This window comes from Bos javanicus, chromosome 3, assembly GCF_032452875.1.
Source record: "Bos javanicus breed banteng chromosome 3, ARS-OSU_banteng_1.0, whole genome shotgun sequence".
In the NCBI taxonomy this organism is placed as follows: domain Eukaryota; kingdom Metazoa; phylum Chordata; class Mammalia; order Artiodactyla; family Bovidae; genus Bos; species Bos javanicus.
The window spans coordinates 27,195,116-27,216,883 of NC_083870.1; the positions used below are offsets into that span (position 1 = coordinate 27,195,116).

The window sequence follows — 21,768 nt, forward strand, 5'->3', positions numbered from 1 at the left end:
TGACCCTTTTTGAGAGCCACTGAACTAGAGGAAGGCAGAAAGTGGAGACCAGCCAGGACATCCAGATGTGAAGGGTGGTGACAACAGAGAAAAGGCTTTACCAGCCACTGTGCTAATCTTTTTATGTGTAATCTCACATAATCCTTTTAACAACTCAGAAAGCCACCCTTATTCTAGAGTAAATGAAGCGCAAAGAGACTAAATTCCATGCCCGTGGTCAGTTAGTGACAGGACCACTGTGTCCAGGCTGTAGAGACACAAAGCCCTTGCTCTCAGCCACCACACGGGAACCAGCAGTGGGTGGTGACTGGTGGGGTGGCGGGGCCACAGCAAGATCAGGGAGAGAAGCCTCAGGTGACTTCTAGGGTTCTGAAGTGGCCACAGGGTGACAGATGACTTTGCCCAGAGCACGTTCATTGTGAGGGACCTCAGTCAGATTCAGTTTTGTCACTGGGGTTAAGGCTCCACAGTGTGCTGTGCTCTTTCTGAATAGACGCTGAGAAAAATGGATTTATGGGTCTGGGGCTCAGGCTTCCCTGGTGGCTCAGACGGTGAAGAATCTGCCTGTGATGCGGGATACCTGAGTACAATCTCTGGGTCGGGAAGATCCCCTGGAGAAGGAAATGGCAACCCACTCCAGTATTCTTGCCTGGAGCATTCCAGGGACAGAGGAGCCTGGCAGGCTACAGTCCACGGGATCCGACACGACTGAGCGACTAACACACAGAGGAAGAATATAGGTGGGAAAGGGAGTGGGAACCTCCCCGAGGGAACTAGCAACAGAGGGGCAGGTGGAGATGAGGGCAGAAAGGTAAGGAGAGGGCAGAGGTGATGTCAGAAAGACAAGGCAGCTGGTTTCAGGAGACGTGTGATGGCGTCATAGATGCTGCAGAGGCCGAGGAAGTACCCAGTGGATTTGACACTCAAGAGGTCAGTGGCAGCCTCAGCTGGAACAATTCTGGTGGGCCAGAGTTAATGGGAGGCAGTGGAAGGAGGCAGGTGGGATGATGGCTGATAAGCCAATAGAGGGAAGACATGATGGGTACTCTCCTTAGAAGCCTGTCCATGAAAGGAAGGAGGGTGAGACCTAAAGAGATAAGGAACCAGTAATGACACCAAAAAATGACTGGCAAGAGCTCAGATACTGATGTGGCCAAAGGGGCACGTGGTCAGAAGTGTCAAGAGGGCATTACCCCAGGGATGTTTAGGAGGCATTGCGGGGAAACGTGGCTGGGGGTCAGGAGGGCTCAGTTGCAGATTTGTAGGGGTAGACAGTAGCTGATGTCAGTGTTCAGGAGCCGTTTCTGTTGTTCTGGGGCAAATCGTAGCTCTTACTGACAGGGCTAAAGTTAATGGGTGAGTGTTGGGTAGGACAAGGCCTGGGCTGCCTAAAGGAGACTTGGGAAGATCTGGCCCTCTAGGAGGCCTGGCTTTGATGCCAGCTTTGCCTACCCCCGTTATCTGAGGTCTCTAGATCAAATGTTTGGGTATAAAACTTTTTATGCAAGGGACTGTCAAACAGAACAAGGGCAGAGAGATTCTGGTGGAAAGAGGGCAGGAGGTTCCGGCCAGCCCTTGTGTTGCTCTGCCCCTGCTTCCCCATGCTCCTGGAAGTCCAGGCCTGCATAGAGCGCGAAGAGCCCCAGCAGAAAGCTATCTGTGGTCACCTACAAGTCTACAGTCTCAGGCTGCTTTAAATGCCTCTAAGTCAGGCAATAACCATGACCTTCATCAGGGTTATGTTCACTGGTCAGCTGTCCAGGGGTGCCACAAAACAGATGTATGGGGATTAGAGACAGCAAGCCTCTGGAAGTCCCTGCCGGTATAAGCATGTGGGCAGCCTCATTCCTGCCCTCAGAGCTGTATATTCTCAGGGGGGACACAGTGATCACTTGTCTGCCAGCCCTGAGCCTGAGATCTGTTAGTTCTTAGCTTTATCCTGTTTCCTTATGTTGGGCTGAACGAGTGGCTCTTTAACAATGACTTGCCCACAGGCATAGACATGATCCTGGAGAAAGGAGGGAAGAACTGATGTGTTGGATGAGGGAGGCACAGGTCACCCTGCCCTCCCAGTTCCCCAGTGGGAGAGGCTGGGGACGATGCCCGGTTGGTACATGCGAGTCACTTATTCCCCTCCCATCTGCGTAGCTTGGAAGTGAGTAGAACAAGAGGCAGGAGCAATGAATCAAGCTTTTCAGAGAAAAACCACAAACTTGAACCCAAACTATCATCATCTGGCAGATAATGAGCACTAGTGCCAGAGATAAGGGCTCCCCGCTTGTTGCGTCTACTTGAAGCAAGGACAGCCTCGAAGCACGGCTAGTAAACAGCACTCAAGATGGATTACTGAATGATGGGACTTGAAGGGGTCTTTTACACTAACTTTATGAAAGCAGAAGGAATGCTTGATCTTGACCCTGCAGCAAACAAATCTTTCCACCTTTTTTCTTAAGTACCTTCTTGGCACATAGCCACTCTCTGAAATGGAGCTGTTCGATGCTAAATGAGGAACGAGTTATATGGAAGGGAAGCACCTGGTGATGTGCACATGTGTTCCAACCAGCTGTGTATAGGTAGCTTCCTACTTCTCAGATCTTGGGACACAGACACTTGAGGCCGGAGTGGTCCTGGTGATTGGAGACCACGGCTGTGGCTGCACCCAGGATGGGAAAGGGGTGGGGGTGGGCCTTCTCTGAGGGTCTGAAAATCTTTCTCCTGACAGGTATGTTCATCAAGAAACAGATGTGGAGGCAGCAGTGGGGGGTTTCAGCCATAGCCCCTGCAGTAGAGCCCATGGGGAACCCCGTTCGGGTGAGCTTGTCTCCTCAGACTACAAAAGCATGAGCAGGAAGTTTCCCTCAGCCTGTGGTTCTGAAACTTGAATGTGAATCAGCATCACCTGCAGACTTATTGAACGGATTGCTGGCTAGCGTCTTGTTCCATGGCCATGGCTTCGCTGTGCTAACCAGTCCCCAGGTGATGCTGATGAGGCTGCCAGCCAGGGACGCGTGCGCTGGGAAGCACCGCTCCAGATGAATCTTGCGTGGACATCTGGACCACAGAACTGATGAAGGCTGTGAGGCGGACTCCATTATAATAGCCATCTTTATTTGTAAAAATCCGAATATAAAATGTATTCTTTCAGTCTTTCCGAGTTTTCCATTTTACAAAAACAAAAAGGCACATAAAAACCTTCCCCACAGTCGTTTCCACAGACGGATGTTTCTCGGGCACCCCTCCCCCCACCCCCACCCCCCCCATAGAGCTACATGCTTCATTCCGGGACGTCTCCCTTCCCCACATGCTTCGGTGCTTTCCTACCAGGGTGGAATTCTGAATTCCAAGACTGAAGTACACAAAGAGGGGGTGGGTGGTGGGTGCAGAGTTTGTGGCATGATGCTCCACGGCGTGCAGGAGGGGGTCTAGTAGTAGGTCTCCTTCTCCACCCAACCTGCGGGTAGCAGACAGAGAGACAGAGGTCAGCGACTGTGAGCTTTGGGGAACTAAGTCTACGGGGCCCTCAACTGTATGTTGGAGAAGGCAATGGAACCCACTCCAGCACTCTTGCCTGGAAAATCCCATGGACGGAGGAGCCTGGTAGGCTGCAGTCCATGGGGTCGCTAAGAGTCGGACAGGACTGAAGTGACTTAGCAGCAACTGTATGTGTTTTTAAGAGTAATGTTTTAATTGGAAAGACAGTTTAGACTTCTGACCAAGTTTCTACCACATCCTATTCAGGTTGTATTTGATCAGTTCTAAAACCTCAGTTGAGATCTCCATGGGCTGTGGATGGGCTGTGACTGGAGTTAGTTAGCGTCCCGTGGACTTAGCTAATCAGGCTGATTGTGGAGGAGCCCAGACACTTCGAAAGAAACAGAGCAAGAGCCAGAACTAGGCAGCCCTCCCCAGCCCCAGTTCTAACTGAAAATGCCTGTACTCACCGCCAGGACGTCGCCTGATGATGAGCTTCCGGACTTCGTCATACACGAAGATGAGAAGAGAGTAGGGGAAGGCACAGAACCACCAGGTAGGTCTGGAAGCAGAACCAGGTGGCAATTTACATGTGGACACCACTCAGAGGCAGGCAGAGACTGCACGTCAGCAAAGGGACAGCGGAACACATCAGCCCCAAAGGAGAAGCCAGGCACAGTCCTGGCTAACTGCTGAGCACTCACACAGAACTCATGATGAAAACACCCCACTTCTGCACGCTCAGAGCCTAGAGGCGCAGAAGAAAGCAGACTGCCACCTTCAGCTGGGTTTCCATGAGAACCAGTTGGTACTGTAGGTCAGCTTTGATTTTTTTTTGTTGACAATTCCAGAGCCAACAGGATATTTCCTTTTTTCCTTTTCTAAAATATTTAAGAAACTCAAGTACATTTGGCTCATGTCCTGGCATTTGAAGATAAAAGAACTGCCAGTGTGGGTCATGACTGGTTTAATCATCCCCTGAATCTGGTCTCTGACAGTAGAGTTTAGAAGAGTCAGGAGTGTGTTGAGTCCCAGACCCGGGGAGTAAGCAGCTGAGTCCTAGCAGAGATCCGAGGCCTTTGGGGACCCAGGGGCTGCTGCCACAGTCCCCAGCCTGGAGACAGGCACCCTGGGCAGCCTCTAGAGGAGGCTGACACTTTGACTCCCAACTTCCCAGGGCAACCACAGGAGGAAGGCCGTCCCAGGGCAGAGATCTGGCATCTCCCCCTCTTCCTGTCTGGTGTGTCCTCCACAGCTGCTAAAAGACGACTTTGCTTGACTTGGGGACCTTTGTAACTAAGCCACCTTCCACACTGGGTAGAACCCACTGGGAACAAGTTCTCTCTCAAGTCACAGCAAAAGATGCTCAGAGGCATCAGTTTGTTGTGAGACTTTTAATTTTGGCCTTTTTAGAGAGCTCTGATTCTCCTGGCCTTCTCTTAAAACAATGGCCCAAGATGATAGAATTCAGCTTGGGCAAGGCTTGCCCTTGTTGTCTGCAGACTCTGTGGGGCGCTGGGAATACAAAGCCAAAAAATGATACTGTGGCCCTTGCTTTGAAGATTATCATCTATGGAGTGCACAAGCGACAACAATGGCAAAGGAGGGGTGCAGCTGCGCGGGCCCAGGAAGCCAAGAGCAAGGGAAGCCCCAAGGGAAGCAACCTGGAAACTATCAGGGCTGACGGAGTGGGGAGGAACGGCCTCCCTAACATGAACGCAGAGGAGGAGTGCTCAATCCACCTCAAGTAAGCCTGGATGGGTACAAGGCTAGGAAGACCGTCTGGCACAGTAATGAGACCCTGGATGCCAGTCTACCCTTACACCGCCGACAGGAAGACAGGGACCCCACGAGGTCTGGTTACTTCTGGGATGAGAACAGGGAGAAGTGCTGAGGGCAACAGGCTACTTGAGAGAGAGTCCAGATGGGTTTGAACAAGGACGGGGAGACTGATGTTCAGATCACAAGTCGCAGTTTCTGTGGCTTAGCATATTCTAACGAGGATGCAGCTGCCTAACCTGAACCAGTTGGCAGATACCACAAACACACTCAATCCTTCAAAACACTCTTGGGAGTTTGTGGCAAATTCTGCATGTGAAAATTCAATCTATCAAAGGTGTTGTCTTTCACCATGTTCAAGGCCAGTTGGGTTCTGACTGAAGACAAGTGGCTGGCTTCCTACCTATGCATGATCTCCTGACACTACCAGTACTCGACTATAAAGACCTCAGATTTGCGGCTCCACCATCCTCCTCTGAAAGCAGAGGAGTCAGAGGCCCCAGAGATGAGGGGCTTGCGATAGGATGCACTTCACTCACTGGGTGAGCAAATCAAGATTTGGACTTGTGACCCCAACTTCACAGCTGAGGATGCCCCCAGCTGGCCTCAAGACAACTGGGCTTTGGTGCTCAGCTCAGCTGGCTGGTGAGCAAGCCCAAGGGTCAGAGCCTGGGTGGCCCTAGCAATGCTGATTCCTGGTCTGCATCACTGAGCCAGCCTTTGTTTCCCAGTTCAGAGGAATTCTTGTACCTATCACCCAACAGCTCTGAAAAAAACAGCTACTAACATGTGCCATGGGAGGAACAAGCCATGCTGGTTATTTCCAACTTTTTGGACCTAAAAGAAGAAGGACTTACTTGAGGGGATACATCCTCAGGGCAACACCCATTCCAGGGCAGTAGGAAAGAAAAGCAGCAAGGGCTGTCTCTTCAAAGAGGCCAAATATTAAGATCTTGTTCCTAAAAACAAGAAGGGGAGAGAGGTTAAAAAACTGCAAATAAAAGTATATCTTCTAACATTGTTTTTAATTATTTTTTTTAACGTGGACGATTTTTAAAGCCTTTATTGAATTTGTTACAACATTGCTTCTGCTTCATGTTTTGGTCTTTTTTGCCCATGAGGCATGTAGCTCCCTGACCAGGGTTCGAACCCATGTCCCCTGAATTGGAAGGTGAAATCTTAACCACTGGAGTGCCAGGGGAATCCCTACTATGTTTCACATGGCAGGTTGATGTCTTCATAGGTCTTTATGTATTTGTACTTAGGAACCTGAGTTCAGATGAAAAAACCTAGAAAATGACATTTTGCTGCATGAATTAGCTCCCCAGACAAGGTTCCAGAACTTCCGTCCAATGTGTCAGGTGCTGGGCTTTTTATTTAGCGCAGGGGTTAGACACCCATCACCAGACCCGTCTTTGAGCTGAGACCCCCGACTGTGGCCTACTCACTTCATCCCCTGCTGGAAGACAGAATTCCTCCTGGTCTTGCAGATGACCAGGTCAGCCCACTGCACCACCACGATACTGACAAAGAAGGCCGTGTGGCAGGTGAACTCCACAATCTTCCTCTGTTCATAGGTCTGAAACGCACAAGGCAGACGGATGAGCCTGGCTCTTGGCCCTTGTGTCCAGAGGCCGTGAGGCCCTGTCCTTTGGTGCTAGAGGAGCTCTGTCTGGCACTGGCGGGCGGGCAGCCCTCACTCACCCACTGCTGCCCATAGCTGTCCTCCACATCGTTGATCCAACGGTCATCCCAGGTCACTCGGATGCCCAGCAGGTGATTTGGGAGGAAGCCGTTCTCAGCCATGATAACAAAGTAAGTGAAGAAGCCCCCCAGGGCCTGGATCATACCTGAGAAGTTGAAAAGAACTTGAATGCCAGGGCCTGGTACAAATCATCTGCGGGCACACTCTTCACCCACACCTGTTCCACTTCGAGTCACTTTTTAGAGCTTCAAAGAGGGACCTGGCCCTTGTTCTTAAAAACACCCACCTCTATTCCTTGGTCATCTGCTTCTATCAGGACATGACCCTTAGGGGTAAAAATCCACATCCCCATTTTTTAATTCCTGAAAAAAAATTACGACTCCTGTTCCATCTCTCAAAATTTTTTACACATGGCCTTTTTGCCAGCCACTGTGGAAATCACGAATGTGGCACTTTCTGACCTGATCCTCCACTTCCCCCACTTCCAGGATCCTTCTCTCTGGGATCCAATCCAACTATACTGCCTTCAACTCTTTGGGGTGGGATTTCATCCTATACTCTGGACCATTTTCCTACTTCAAAATTAGGCCTTTCTAGCCATCAGCCAATTGCTTTGTTGTCAGAAATGGTTAAATCAATCTTTGCCATGTTTCCAAAACATACTTGATTTGTTGCATTTTTACCCAAGTGTTCACAGTGATGCAATTAGTCTAGAAGAACAAGTTGCTGCTGGTGGCTTTATGAAGTTCTGCTAAAGGCAGTGTTTAGGATCAAAGGGCATTTTCACTGTCCACCATCTAGACTACCTGTTAGCTGGTTCTGCTCCATGAGTGGAACCAAAATCAAGCACTGGGGGTGGGGAGAGTGAGGGTGCAGAGTTGCCATGTGATGGTGACCAGTCAGCCAAACCTCCAAACTCCACTGGGTGCAGAGTTCAGAGTTTGCTGAGTCCAATCAGTGGTAGGACTTTATTTTCCCAGAAAAGCTGCCTTTGAGTTAATACTGCAGCTCTTAGGAGCAGTGCCTGGCATTCAAAAGGCTCCATGAGCAGGGGCCTTTCTTTGTTCTAAAGCAGATGAGCTCAGTTGCAACTGCCCAATCCAAAGAACTAAGGTTTCTGAGAAGATGGCAAAAGATATCTTCTCACTTGGAAGGCAATCTAAAAAAAATCCCCAGCCTTACCCTAGATCCTGGCTCATCTTAGATTTGGAAGTTACCCAACTTCTGAAGCCTCAGAAACCCTGTCTGAGGCAGACAGCACCCCTACAGATACTTGAAATCTGCTGGCTCACCAATCTGTCCATAGGCCATGCTGATCAGCCGCTCGTTCACGAGTTTGTCCGTCTGGGGGTTTCTGGGCTGCCTCTTCATGATGTCACTCTCAGCCTGCTCATAAGCCAAGGAGATAGCAGGGACCTGAAGGAGGGGCGAGAAGTCATCAGAAACTGGCAAGCTCATGTTGTGACCCTTTTGTTTGTTCTCAAATTCTTGCTCTCCCTTAAAAAAACTGTTTTCCATAATGAGATATTACAAGTCCCCCGTCTTTTTTTAAAAAAAGGGCAAAATGATACAAAAGGGAAGATTTCTATCGGATAAATAGGTATTGACACCTGTCTTAAAGAATGATTAACACTGAATCTTTGATGCCGAGGCTGCCACACACAGGCCAAGAAATTCTCGGTAGTGATATTTCCAAATGCTGGCCACGGGGACCCAGAGAACACAGTAGTGAGTGCTAATGCCACACCTTAGCACTGTGATGTATGGAATGTGTGCCAGTCACTTACCATGTCCGTTCCCAAGTCGATGCAGAGGATGGTGACGGTCCCCAGAGGGAGTGGAATGTTTGCAATAATAAATATCAGGAAGGGGGTAATCTCAGGAATGTTACTGGTGAGGGTATAAGCAATGGATTTCTTCAAGTTATCAAAGATCAGACGACCTGGGAAAGCAAGATTGTTTTTAATGTAGAGCTTAATGAAAAGGACCGGAAATGACGTGCAGAAATGGATACTGCTCAGCAGCATCTGGACCAGGTTTCACGCAGCACTCTCACCTTCCTCTACTCCAGTCACAATTGAGGCAAAGTTGTCATCTAGGAGAATCATGTCAGCAGCTTGCTTAGACACGTCTGAGCCTGCAATCCCCATGGCAACCCCAATGTCTGCCTTCTTCAAAGCCGGGGAGTCATTGACACCGTCTCCAGTTACAGCCACGATGGCACCCTGCCAGGAAAAGGAGTGGAATTGCGTGGTTGGGCGTAAGTGAGGTGCAGCCTCTTATTTGCTTCTCATTACAGACACTGCTCCTTTCCCATTGAGACTCCATCTAGACTTAGAACTATCTCAGCCAAGAATGCACACAGCTAGTATCAAACACCAGGATCCAGGAGACACCTGCACCTCGTTCACAAGGTCTACGTGAAGTCGTGACTCGGGTGAGTGTCACTCAGGAAAGCCCCGCTCCTTTATGCACCATCACCCCCAGGTCCCTCCCAACTACGGGATGAACCTCCTGGGCATTCACATCTCCGCTGTGGACATCAGGACCCTGCACTGCTCTTCTGGTGCTGAGTGCTGAAGCTCTGACTCTGGGCCACAGCGAAGACCAGTAGAGTATGTGTCTTGGCTAAACCATGATCCAGTCACCATCCTTTGTACGCCTGGAGCTTCTTACTGGCCCATGTATTCTGAGACAGAGAGGAGCTAGCTGGCTCAGGTTTCCAGCACTGTTGCCTTGTTTTTTTGTTTTTCCTGGAACTGCAATCACTGAGGTCAGCAGCGCCTGAAAGAGCCCGCCCCGGCTGTGTGCCAACCTGTCTCTGGCAGCCTTCCACAATGATGAGCTTCTGCTGCGGAGAGGTCCTGGCGAACACAATCTCTGTGTGGTACTTCAAGATGTCATCCAGCTGCTCCGGAGTCATGTCCTTCAGATCACTTCCATGCACCACGCAGGCCCGGGCATCCCTTCGATCAGGACCAAAAAAAAAAAAAAACAAACCCACAAATAAAGGTCACCTGTCTGTCCCTTTTCACTGAGAACAGAAGTTCTCTCACCATGCAGTGTTGCGTTGGTTGCTCAGTCATGTCCAACTCTCTGCGACCCCATAGGCTGTAGCCCACCAGGCTCCTCTGTCCATGGGATTCTCCAGGCAAGAATACTGGAGCGGGTTGCTATTTCTTCCTCCAGGGGATCTTCCCAACCCAGGGATCAAACCCAGGTCTCTGGCATTGCAGGTGGATTTTTTACCGTCTGAGCCACCAGGGAAGCGTAACACCATAAAGCCACGGGGAACTGTCCCATTAAGTAAAAGGTCTTACCTGTGCAGTGTCTTACAGGTTACAAAGCATACTCATGGATATTATCTCATTCAACATTCACGACCACCAAGAGGCAGGCCTGTCCCTCACCTTCCTTACCCCATGTTTACAGGATGCATCGAAACAACATAACTAAGTTTTAGACAGTGGCAGAGCTGATGAAAGACCAAACCCAAAGTAGGGTTTGCTGGGGGTGGCCCCTAAGCCTTAACAAAACATTAAAAAAGCAAAACTAATTTGTCTCAAGTTATCTATTTCACTGTATCGCCAAAATTCTTGCTGGCCTGAGTCATAGGCCTTGCCCACTTTGTTAGTGTGGACCTGAAAATGACAAGGTGCTAGGTGCTGGGCAGTAAGGAGAAGGGGAACAGCATGAACTCAGAAGCCGGACTGCTGAGTGTACCGCGTGACTCGGCCTCAGCTTCCCTGCTCTGCAAGCTGGGAGCGCTACCGACCTCTGTAGGTTTCCATGGCAAATGCTTAGAACAGTAAGCACCATCTAAGTGTTGCTTACAATGATTGCTCTTATTGAAAACCTTCCCTGGGGTGTTCAGGGCTGGTGCACTGGGATGACCCTGAGGGATGGGATGGGCAGGGAGGCAGGAAGGAGGGTCAGGATGGGGAACACATGTACACCCATGGCTGATTCATGTGAATGTATGGCAAAAACCACCACAATATTGTCAAGTCATCAGCCTCCAATTAAAATAAATTTTAAAAAAAAAAAAAAAGAAAACCCTCCCTGGGAACAAGGCTGCTTTCTGCCACTGAAGGGGCATCCCTACCCAGAGTAACCCTAGAAGGAAACCACATAGAACCAAGCTGAAGATGCCCGACTACCAGCATCTGCACATTCCAGGCAGCAGTGCTCTGACCTTCCCGCCTTACCTGGGGTTCACCTGGCTCACTGGGATGTTGAGGCGGGCAGCAATGTCTTCTACAGTCTCATTACCTTCTGAGATGATCCCCACACCTTTGGCAATGGCTTTGGCAGTGATGGGATGGTCTCCGGTGACCATGATGACCTGTGGCAGAAAAGAGGACAATCTGCTGAATGCAGCTGCCAAGCAAATGACCTTGAGAAGTCTTACAAGTGGGCAAGAATAAATATCAAGGATGACTCAGCTTGCAATATCAAAGGGAAAGAAATGCAAACAGAACACTGATAAACACGAACTAGCCCAAAACACAAATACGAGTTCACAGAAGACAACAAGCAAAACCCAGATTTTATCTTGGCACACAATCACACAGGATAAACAGTTATCTTTTTACACCATCAAACAAAGATACTCAAATTTACTAAACCCAACAACAACAACAAAGGGTGAAAATCTCATGCTGGTGCGTAATAGGGCCCACACATTGCTGGTCAGCATCCTGAAACTGGCCCAATTTGGAGGGAAAGCAGTAAGTAACAAGAATTCAAATCAATTACTGTTCTTTTTGACCCTATGATTACATTAAGAATACAATCAAAGTGGTAGGAGAAGAATTTTTTACAAAGCTTTTCAGAGCAGTATTACTCATGAGACTGAGAAGCTGGAAATAAGCCAAACAACCAGTAACATGGCAGACTGTATAAAGCACAATGAATCGGCGCACCTGAACACTCTGCAACTTAAGACAGACACAGAGTGGTGCACCGAACATTCCCTTCACAACCAACTATCTGAAAACACAAGACAGGCCATTCATTGCATGAGGAGTATTAATTTAGAATAAGGCAGTATTTCAAAATTTAAAACCTTACCAAGTCTTCAGCACTTTTTAATTTGCTCAGTTACATTTCTCTTACGGGTTTTTTTTTATTTTTAACTTTTCGATCCCTCATCTGCAGCTTACACCAACATTTTAATACCATTTGGCTTTCTCCGGGGGTAACTAAAAAGCTTTGGAGATGAGAAATCAATACTCCAGGTGAGAAACACCAGTGATCACGTGGACCCTGAGGGGCACTAAGCAGGGCGCCCAGAACTGCTAAGAGGTGATGCCACGGCGGGGTGGGGGCAGTACCTTGATTCCAGCACTTCGGCATTTGCCCACAGCATCTGGGACAGCAGCCCGTGGTGGGTCAATCATGGAGATGAGTCCCACGAAGCAGAGATTATCAACAGGGAAGTTCACATCGTCGGTGTCAAACTGGAAGCCTTCAGGAAACTGCTCATCTGGCAGCAGCAAGTGGCAAAAACCTGCAGGAGGGCAGGGAGTCTGTGAGGACTTCCAGTGACAGAGGAAGTTGCAGGAGCCCAGCTTGTTGTGTAGCAGTTTGTTAGTTTGGAAAGCTTTAAAAAAAATTCTACTTTTATAACCAAATGAGTTTCACTGAACATTTATGAATGATACAGAGTCCTTGGAAACCACGCAACAGACAAGAATCCATCACCAAGCCTCTAAGGATGAGGCTCTGTTTAATGTGAAGAAATGGGAGTCTGAGCACCATGGTTTCAGTCTCAAATAGGAAAAGGAGTACGTCAAGGCTGTATATTGTCACCCTGCTTATTTAACTTATATGCAGAGTACATCATCAGAAACGCCGGGCTGGATGAAGCACAAACTGGAATTAAGATTGCCGGGAGAAATATCAATAACCTCAGATACACAGACGACACCACCCTTATGGCAGAAAGCGAAGAGGAACTAAAGAGCCTCTTGATGAGTGTGAAAGAGGAAAGTGAAAAAGCTGGCTTAAAACTCAACATTCAAAAACTAAGATCATGGCATCTGGTCCCATTACTTCATGACAAATAGATGGGGAAACAATGGAAACAGTGACAGACTTTATTTTGGGGGGCTCCAAAATCACTGCAGATGGTGACTGCAGCCATGAAATTAAAAGACCCTTGCTCCTTGGAAGAAAAGCTAAGACAAACCTAGACAGCATATTAAAAAGCAGAGACATTACTTTACTGACAAAGGTCCATACAGTCAAACCTATGATTTTTCCATCATGCACAGATGTGAGAGTTGGACTATAAAGAAGGCTGAGTGCCAAAGAATTGATGCTTTTGAACTGTGGTGCTGGAGAAGATGCTTGAGAGTCCCCTGGACAGCAAGGAGATCCAACCAGTCCATCCTAAAGGAGATCAGTCATAAATATTCATTGGAAGAACTGATGCTGAAGCTGAAGCTCCAATCCTCTGGCTACCTGATGTGAAGAACTGACTCACTGGAAAAGAGCCTGATCCTGAGAAAGACTGAAGACGGGAGGAGAAGGGGATGACAGAGGATGAGATGGTTGGATGGCATGACCGACTCGACGGACAGGAGTTAGAGCAAGCTCTAGGAGTTGGTGATGGGCAGGGAAGCCTGGAGTGCTGCAGTCCATGGGGTCACAGAGTCAGAAATGACTGAGCGATTGAATGCAAGTGAACTGAGACCCCGTCTCCTCAGTTACTTGGACTTTGGCACATCATGTGATTACTTGTCTCTACTCTCCTCTCTGGAGAAAAAAACCAAGGCCATGGCTCTGCTCACTGTTCATCTAACCAAAACATATACTGCTGAGCAGCTGTGTAGAAGAAGGAAGCCAAGCTTCTTTGAGGATAAATGCAGATCAGACACACTCTGCCCAAGGGGTTCATCATCTAGTATTATTGTTGTTAATATAAGAATCATGATACTTAAGACATTTCTTTTGATGTTGTATGGAGGTTACAATGTCCTTTAAAGTGGTATCAGGTGTTTTGTGGATTCATAGGAGAGACTGCTTCTACTGTGGGGTGGTGGAGGTGCAGAAACAGAAAAAAAACCAAAAACAAACACTTAAGAATGACCTTTCAGTTGAATAGAGACCTAAGACACCTCAAGTTAGACTGAAGAGCAGGTAAGAACAAGAGTATGGGGACCAGGTAATCAGTTCTACGTTACCCAGCTAAGGAGAACAGAGGAATTACATTAATGATGTAATTCAGTTTTTATCTGTACAAAAGATGACAGATGCCACTTTCCCTATGACACAGTGGGTGAACGTGCTTCTTGTCTGCAGTGGCTGACACAGAACAGAAGGCATCCGAGGCTCCAAATTCACCATTCACCTAATCTGTGAGCTGGTGACAAAGTGCCCAGGTAAATTCACAGCCATTCTGTGGCAGCTGGGAAGCGGCTTTATTCTAGATGCCCTAGGAATGAATGAATTTTCATTTCATGAAGCTTACAGATCATGGACATAGCAACAAAAGCCAGACAACTACTCTTTCCCTCTCCTTTTCTGAGCAAACAGAACTGACCAGCATGAGATTAAAGGTCTAAGTCAGAATCAGAGGCAAACCGGCAGGATTTTGTTGCCCTGTGTCTTCAGGGCTTATTGTTTTCAAAACAAAGGGGGCAAATAAAGGGAAGTTAACGAGAAGCAGAGGTTAAGGTGGTAACTTGCAATTGTTTCCCGGACTATCAGCGTACCCAGCACACGCTCTCCGAGGCCACCCAGCTCCAGGTAGGCATTCTGAAAAGCGTCCTTCAGCTCCTCGTCCAGGGGCTGCTCCTTGCCATGGATGAGGATGGAGCTGCAGCGGTCCAAGATCCTTTCTGGGGCACCTTTCATCACCAGTAGGTGCCGGGGCTCACCTGCATTGGCGTTCTTGTGGATGGATAACTGAAGAATGGAAAGGATGCAAACATTAGACAGCTGGGCCTGACAGCCCAGGGAGGGAGATTTTTTTTTTTTTTTGGCTGCGACATGTGGCTTGTGGGATCTCAGTTCCCTGACTAGGGGATTGAACCCAGGCCCGTGGCAGTGAAAAAGACATCCTAACCAGTGGAGCACTAGGTAAGTCCCTAGTATCTGTTCTGAAAGATACAAGAGCCCTTATTCCTAAATTTAGTGTCTTACACCCTGTAGCACACTTTGAATGCTACAGAGGAAACGAGCGTGGCAAGGTACTCACGCATCCCTGACACATGTTCATGTACACAATTTTCCCAAAGAAAATTCAGAACAGGGACCCGCAGCCCTGCCCAGCCCTCTCCCCCATCCCCACACCCACTCCAACCCACAAAGGAGAACTCAAAAGGGCCTGGACAACAAGTTAGAAAGAAGAGGCTCCATTTATCCTACTAATGTTCAAATAAATGAGAATTTTCTACACGGACACAGAGTCAGATGTCAAATTCAAGCACTCACAAAGAGTGTGACTAATTCGTTTTTAGAAAGCATTTAAACCTGGAAAATTCCAAAAGGGTGGATGGATCTTTTTCCAGCCTATGTCCTTCCTTTCTGTGCCCCCTGGCAACGAGACCCCAGATCCTCAGACCTGGTACTTGTTGGTGGAGTTGAATGGGATCTCGACGATCTTGGTGTATCTCTCTCTCATCTCCTTCACAGAACCGCAGCACACCTCAATGCACTTCAGGAGCGCAGACTCTGAGGCATCACCCGCTACAGCCCGCTGTGAACAGATGTCTCCATTAGTCACCCTGAAAGCGCTTCACCCTGTAGCACTTCAGCACCACACCACTGAAACCCAGGAGAAAGCCTGGACTGTCTTCCCATCTGTCAGGAGGAGAGGGAAGGTGGGCGAGGAAGAACACCGTTCTGGGGTGTGACCACCCATCACAGTCCTTTATCTCAAATTCCAAACTCTTCCTGGCCGCCTGCCCTCCTCACCCTACCCAAACTGGTGCAAGGGGTCACTGACCCTTGGGAGAGGCATGATACACTCTTCCAACCCACTCCAGCCTTTTATTTTTTTTAACCTTCCCTGGGCCTGCTGAGAAGTCTCAAAGACAGTATTATTCCCAACCACCTATTTCTAGTTATGAATCAGAAAATACAGAGTGAGACTGTAAATAGTTACAGTCCCCTTCACTGCCCTGCAATTTAAGAAGAAAATGCCCTGGGTTCTCAGGATGGAGGGCAAATGGTCTGTGTCAAGGACTAAGCAGGACTTTACATTCTAAACATAATTTAATTGTGCAGGATTATCTGGGCCTGAATGATGTGAACTTGAAGTTATTTTTAGTTCCAACACTGATGTCATCAGCTACCATTTTAAAGCCCACACTTCAGGTAACACACATTTTGTGTGCTATATACTGTGATACATTTTGACACACTAAAAAGCACTTTCGGCTATACTCAACTTTCACACAGAAGAATATTTTACAACTTTGGCACACCAGACCACACGTGCAGATGGGCAAATGAATGCTCCCTTATAAATACAGGAGTTCTTTTTAATAAGAAATGTGGCCAGGTTTCGTAAGAAGCAGGAAGTAAGTGGGAAGTAAGTAAGATCACTTTAATAAAAGACAATTATCAAAGCAGAATAGGGCTGTAGGCCCCTCTTTTTTTTTTTTTTTTGATAATGTCATTAACATAACACGGCCCCAGACCCCTGAAATAACTTAGAAATAACAGCTCATGCTACCTTTCTGGAGCTTTGAAATGAGAAAAGGTTGGATACTTATGAGTCCCTGTGTTCAAAGCCTAGAAAATTTCCACTTTGAGGTAAGGAAAACGATGAAGCAGACATCTCAAGCTTTATCCCAAGATGAACAACATCCCCAAATCAACATCATTTCAATGCCAAGAAACTCCTTTCAAGAATAAAGGACCCCCATCCTCACAACAGAGGTCATCTCAGTTCCATCTGAGCCACATTCTCTTGGACAACACAGTTTCTACCCAGATCCACCACAGGCAGCTTTGGGGAGAGTGAGCCGCCCCAAGGGATCCACACAGCTCCTCTCGGCCTCAAGGACCTTGATCTTTCTGGGACCAAGTCTTTACTGGGTCACACAGTAATATCTTAGTCATTGCAAATTTCATGCGAATTCCAGGAGGCTGAGCTTAATTAGCTTATTTTTGCATCATTAGTAAAGCAAGCTAAGAACAAATAAGATAAGAGAAATAGCTGAGCTATTTTAAGAAAATAAATGGCTTAAGGGATTGACTGCAATCTGCTGTATCATAATATGCAAATACGATTATCGAGTCACAAAAGTAGCCCTCACTGTCCACTAGGTGAGGTGATTAGGATATAAAGTCAAGAGGAGTCAAGCCGGATTTTACAAGTTAGGTGGACTGCCTGCCCCCTCCTACTTAAGTCAGTTTTTTTCCCATACATTCCCCCTTTACTGATCTTTACTGACCACAGGGTATTGTAAATACTTGGGGATCTACAGGCAATACAACTCAGGTTACACACAGCAAAGAGTTACACACCATTCCAAGTATCTTACAATAGACAACGACTTTACAACACCCAAAGGTCACGTGCTTTTTAAAGCGAACCCTCAGGTGGTAGTTCCTGTGTGGCATGAGCACAACCTGGAGGCAATCGTAACAGAACTGCTGAGCGTACCTTCAGGATAGGCAGGTTATCCTGGTTAGCCTGAAACACGGCCCTGTTACAAAGACCTGCAATTCTGGACAGAGCGAGCCACGTGGCCGAAGTCTTGTCAAATGAAACACCTGGTGGAGGCAAAAAGAGACAAGAACAAAGTGCTTAGCTGTGTACTGAAGTCCCAGAAAGATGTGAAATGACACATCTCCTTTCCCCATAAACTAGTCAGGGTTTAGGCATTTTCCCAACCATGCTTGAATTGACACGCAAAAAAACAAAAAACAAAACAAAACCCCCAAACCAGAAACACTGAAAACCCATGACGCTCTACCCAACTTCAAGCAGGGGAGGCTGAGCTGTGGGGGCGGGCCGGCCTTACCGCTCTGATTCTCTGTCGTGTCCGCCTCGTGGATTTGGTTGTCGAACCACATGTGGGCCACTGTCATTCGGTTCTGGGTCAGAGTTCCAGTTTTGTCTGAGCAGATGGTGGATGTAGATCCCAAGGTCTCCACAGCCTCCAGGTTCTTCACTAAGCAGTTTTTCCTGGCCATGCGCTTCGCAGTCAGCGTCAGGCACACCTGAAGCATTGGGAACAGATTATTAATACTTCAAATGGCCAGGCAGCCGTTCTATAGGAACTCTGGCTACCCCTGCCCCCATAGACGTCTTTCTTAAAACTAAATCTCTCTAACCTTCCTCTGAAGTCGGAAGAAATAATAATGGCCACGTGTATATGGGGCTCCTTCCACCCCCTCCAAAAAGGCTATCAAGCAAAGTGAAAATAGTCAGGATTTACCATATTCTGTTTTTCCCACTCAGCCCTAAGTTCTTCTCCTTTCTGGACTACACTGTTCTGGATCATGTGATAATTCAAGGGGGGGAAAAAAACGTATGCTTCTGGTTTACTATCTTCCACATAAAAATGTGCTGAGGTCTTCTCACTGTCTTAACCCTCCCCAGCTGGCTCCGAAGAAAACCCACATATAAACACATGCAAGAAAAAAACCACAAAAAACCAAGTCGGCAGCCCCCGAGGAGAGGACAGTGGATGAACCTCACCCTGAGGCAGGCCTTCAGAATGGGCAAGCATCACCTTCCCCGCCTCTTACCGTGACGGTGGCCAGCAAACCCTCTGGCACGTTGGCTACAATGATGCCGATGAGGAAGATGACAGCCTCCAGCCAGGTGTACTCAAGGATCAGAGAAAGGATGAAGAAAGACACGCCCAGGAACACAGCCACACCCGTGATGATGTGGATAAAATGTTCAATTTCCGCAGCGATGGGAGTCTGGCCCCCCTCCAGCCCAGAAGCCAGCGTGGCAATTCTGCCCATCACGGTTCGATCCCCAGTATACACGACAATGCCACGTGCAGTGCCTTAAAAAAAGAGTACGGGAAATTGTACCCGATTTTATCAGTGAAGCTGCAGAATTTGCACAACTACACAGCACGGTTGAAAAAAGAGAAGAAACACCCATAATTTCAAGGGCCACATCTTTGGTGGTATATGCTGTTTGTTTTAAACTATATGGACTCTGGGATTTCACTCCATTAGCAGGACCGCAGCTCCAAACCTTATTTGAGCTTAGTGTTGCCAACACAAGAGGGACATGTGAGGCAGAGGGAACAGGGAAAAAACAGCCACGAGGTTTACTGTGTCTTCCTGCCAGCATGTCAACTGCTTCTGCCGTGTTTGACTGAGGTGGTCAGAAATGGGACCCACAAAACAAAGAGAAATTGTGGCCGTGGGGTTATTTTTTTTGGTGGTTGTCATTAAAGCCCAAGATAAATGCCACGCTGTGCTGAAGAGTACTTCAAAACGGTCCTACCTTCAACACAGTTAGTTGAAAAAAAGGCAATGTTCCGTGTCTCCAGGGGATTTTCATTGGTGAAATCCGGAGACCTGGTCTGTGGCTCTGATTCTCCCGTGAGTGAGGAGTTATCCACCTGCCCGTGAATAAAGTCAAACATGTCACATGAGCGACACGAGCCTCATCTGGGGCTGCGGGACCACTCCACTCCCTCTGCCCCAAGCGTGGAGGCTGTTTAAACCTACCTTGCAGCCATTCGCAGAAATGATCCTGAGATCGGCAGGAATTCGATCCCCTCCTTTCACTTCCACCAGATCTCCGACGACAACCTCTTCCGCATTTATGCTCATTTTCTCACCATTTCGAATCACGAGGGCTTGCTTTTGGAAGGGGACACGTTTACACCATTCCGTCAGGTAAAAATGGATACCACCGGGAAGGCAGTGTCCAAATCACAAAACCATCTGTGATCTTAACTACCTGCATTACAACCAAGACTTAGCTTTTTATTTACACGAGTTAACGAAAGCTTGCTCAGGCTACCTAAGAGGCAGTCTTCACACTGCCATCGTGTGGTACGCTCAGAGGGAAGACGCTCCCTTTCCGGGGTGTAAGAAAAACAGATGTGGTCTTAGGTGGGGGAGGTGTCCCTCTCTCTCTGGTGGAGCCACTGAATACTCGGAAGGCCTTAACCTCACATTGGTTCACACTCTTGGCACTTCAAGTTACCAGATGGGGAAGGACAAAAAGCAGCAGGTACCTGAGGAACCATGTTTTTGAAGGACTCCATGATCTTTGAGCTTTTAGCTTCTTGATAGTAGGAGAAACACCCGGTTATGATGACGACAGCAGACAGCACCACACCAAGGTACAGCTGTGACAGAACAGACAAGTTAGGGCGGCACAGCTCTCAGTAAAGGACTGGGGACATTCAGTTAATTTTTGACTGAATAAAAAACACTTAAAAAAAAAGACAGCGAGAGATTAAGGCTTCAGAAATACAAAACACATGCCTTCATGCTTCTTCCTAGAGACAGTGTCCAAGCAAGTCAGAAACGGAGTCACCCTGATACTTGGTGGAAGCTTGGGGAAGTCTTCCAGATGAATCAGTTTCTCCTGCTTTGTTAAACGTATTTCAAGACAACTTATGACTTGAAGAATGGCTACCAAACATTTCTGGATGTGTGTAATGTTTCAAAACTATGCCCTCCACTCAGTGGCAAAGGACCTGCATAGGGCCTGAGCAGAGCTGCCCGTTCATGGCAGCAGCGTGCAGGGCAGAAGCCCAGCTTGGAAGAACATCTAAACACAGGGAGGGGACAGAGAGAGAACCCGAAGTGAAGAAGGAAGACGTACGGGCCCTGAAGGCAATTGATGCTGATGTTACTTTTCCCAGAGTTTAAAACCATCAAGTAAAAAAAAAAAAATAAATAAAATAAAACCATCAAGTAACCCGTAGTGACTGAAAATAAATAGCTGGCAGAGGGTGGACTGTTAAGCACTTACACATACCTAACAATCCACACTAGAACTATGGTACTCACATTATCATTTTGAGGTTCCTCTTCTGTAGCAGCTTGGATACCATAGGCCAGGAAGCAAAGAACTGCTCCAATCCACAGTAACATTGAGAACCCCCCAAACAGCTGTCGACAGAACTTGACCCATTCAGGGGTCGTGGGAGGGGGCGTGAGGGCGTTGGGTCCATCTCTGGCTAGGATCTCGGCAGCTCGAGCAGTTGTTAAGCCCTGAAAAACAGAGGGATATAAGGAAGACCAACTGCTCCAGGGCTCACAAGCTAACACAGCTACCTGACAGCTGAGAAGGAAGCAGAGAGAAACTAAATGTCCCAGGCCAACGCAGAAGCTAGAAAATCCTGATGACCACCCTATGGTTCAGGCCAACAAGAGCTCAAGTGTCCTGAAGAACCTACAACACTCAGACTGAAATTCTTTTAAAATTGATTCATGGACAGACTGGAATCTGGTATGGTCTCTTCTGAGTTTTACAGAAGGAATTCACGCCAAACTGCATTTACCAAAAAGACATCCCACCTTAACTAATTGATTCAGTTTTGCAAATTAAGAGCTTAAGAGTTTCCTGTGTATTGAATCTGTCAAGGAAGTGGAAAAAGAAAAAAACACTATTCATATCAAAGGAGGAAAAAAAATCTGTCAGAATCCACCCTGTTACTGGGTTAACTGCCAAGTTTCAGTATAGAACTTCATTCCTTGGATGGCAATTAAAACACCTGTCTGGTGGGGAAGGGGTCACACTTGTGTAATATCTGAGCTAATAACCCCAGGACACCCATCAGTTAAGAAGTATTCAATGGGGGCGTTCTCTGGTGGTCCAGTGATTTAAGATGTGGGCTTTCACTGCCAAGGGCCTAGGT

At 47.7% G+C, this 21,768-nt stretch overlaps 1 protein-coding gene across 1 annotated transcript in view; it reads right to left on the reverse strand.

Annotated features, from left to right (window-relative positions):
- Nucleotides 1-3,087: 3,087 nt before the first annotated feature.
- Nucleotides 3,088-21,768, reverse strand: part of ATP1A1 (ATPase Na+/K+ transporting subunit alpha 1) — a 32,385-nt gene continuing 13,704 nt past the window's right edge. The window contains exons 4-23 of the mRNA XM_061410092.1: nt 20,918-21,121; nt 20,134-20,247; nt 19,619-19,753; nt 19,392-19,509; nt 18,671-18,939; nt 17,941-18,139; nt 17,580-17,689; nt 15,528-15,662; nt 14,677-14,869; nt 12,292-12,467; nt 11,164-11,300; nt 9,771-9,921; nt 9,012-9,180; nt 8,743-8,897; nt 8,248-8,371; nt 6,955-7,100; nt 6,699-6,829; nt 6,108-6,209; nt 3,942-4,033; nt 3,088-3,451 (exon numbers count right to left, since the gene is read on the reverse strand). Of these exons, the coding sequence (XP_061266076.1) occupies nt 3,423-3,451; nt 3,942-4,033; nt 6,108-6,209; nt 6,699-6,829; nt 6,955-7,100; nt 8,248-8,371; nt 8,743-8,897; nt 9,012-9,180; nt 9,771-9,921; nt 11,164-11,300; nt 12,292-12,467; nt 14,677-14,869; nt 15,528-15,662; nt 17,580-17,689; nt 17,941-18,139; nt 18,671-18,939; nt 19,392-19,509; nt 19,619-19,753; nt 20,134-20,247; nt 20,918-21,121 (2,889 nt within the window). The 3' untranslated portion in view covers nt 3,088-3,422. The remainder of the gene's footprint in view (nt 3,452-3,941; nt 4,034-6,107; nt 6,210-6,698; nt 6,830-6,954; nt 7,101-8,247; nt 8,372-8,742; nt 8,898-9,011; nt 9,181-9,770; nt 9,922-11,163; nt 11,301-12,291; nt 12,468-14,676; nt 14,870-15,527; nt 15,663-17,579; nt 17,690-17,940; nt 18,140-18,670; nt 18,940-19,391; nt 19,510-19,618; nt 19,754-20,133; nt 20,248-20,917; nt 21,122-21,768) is intronic.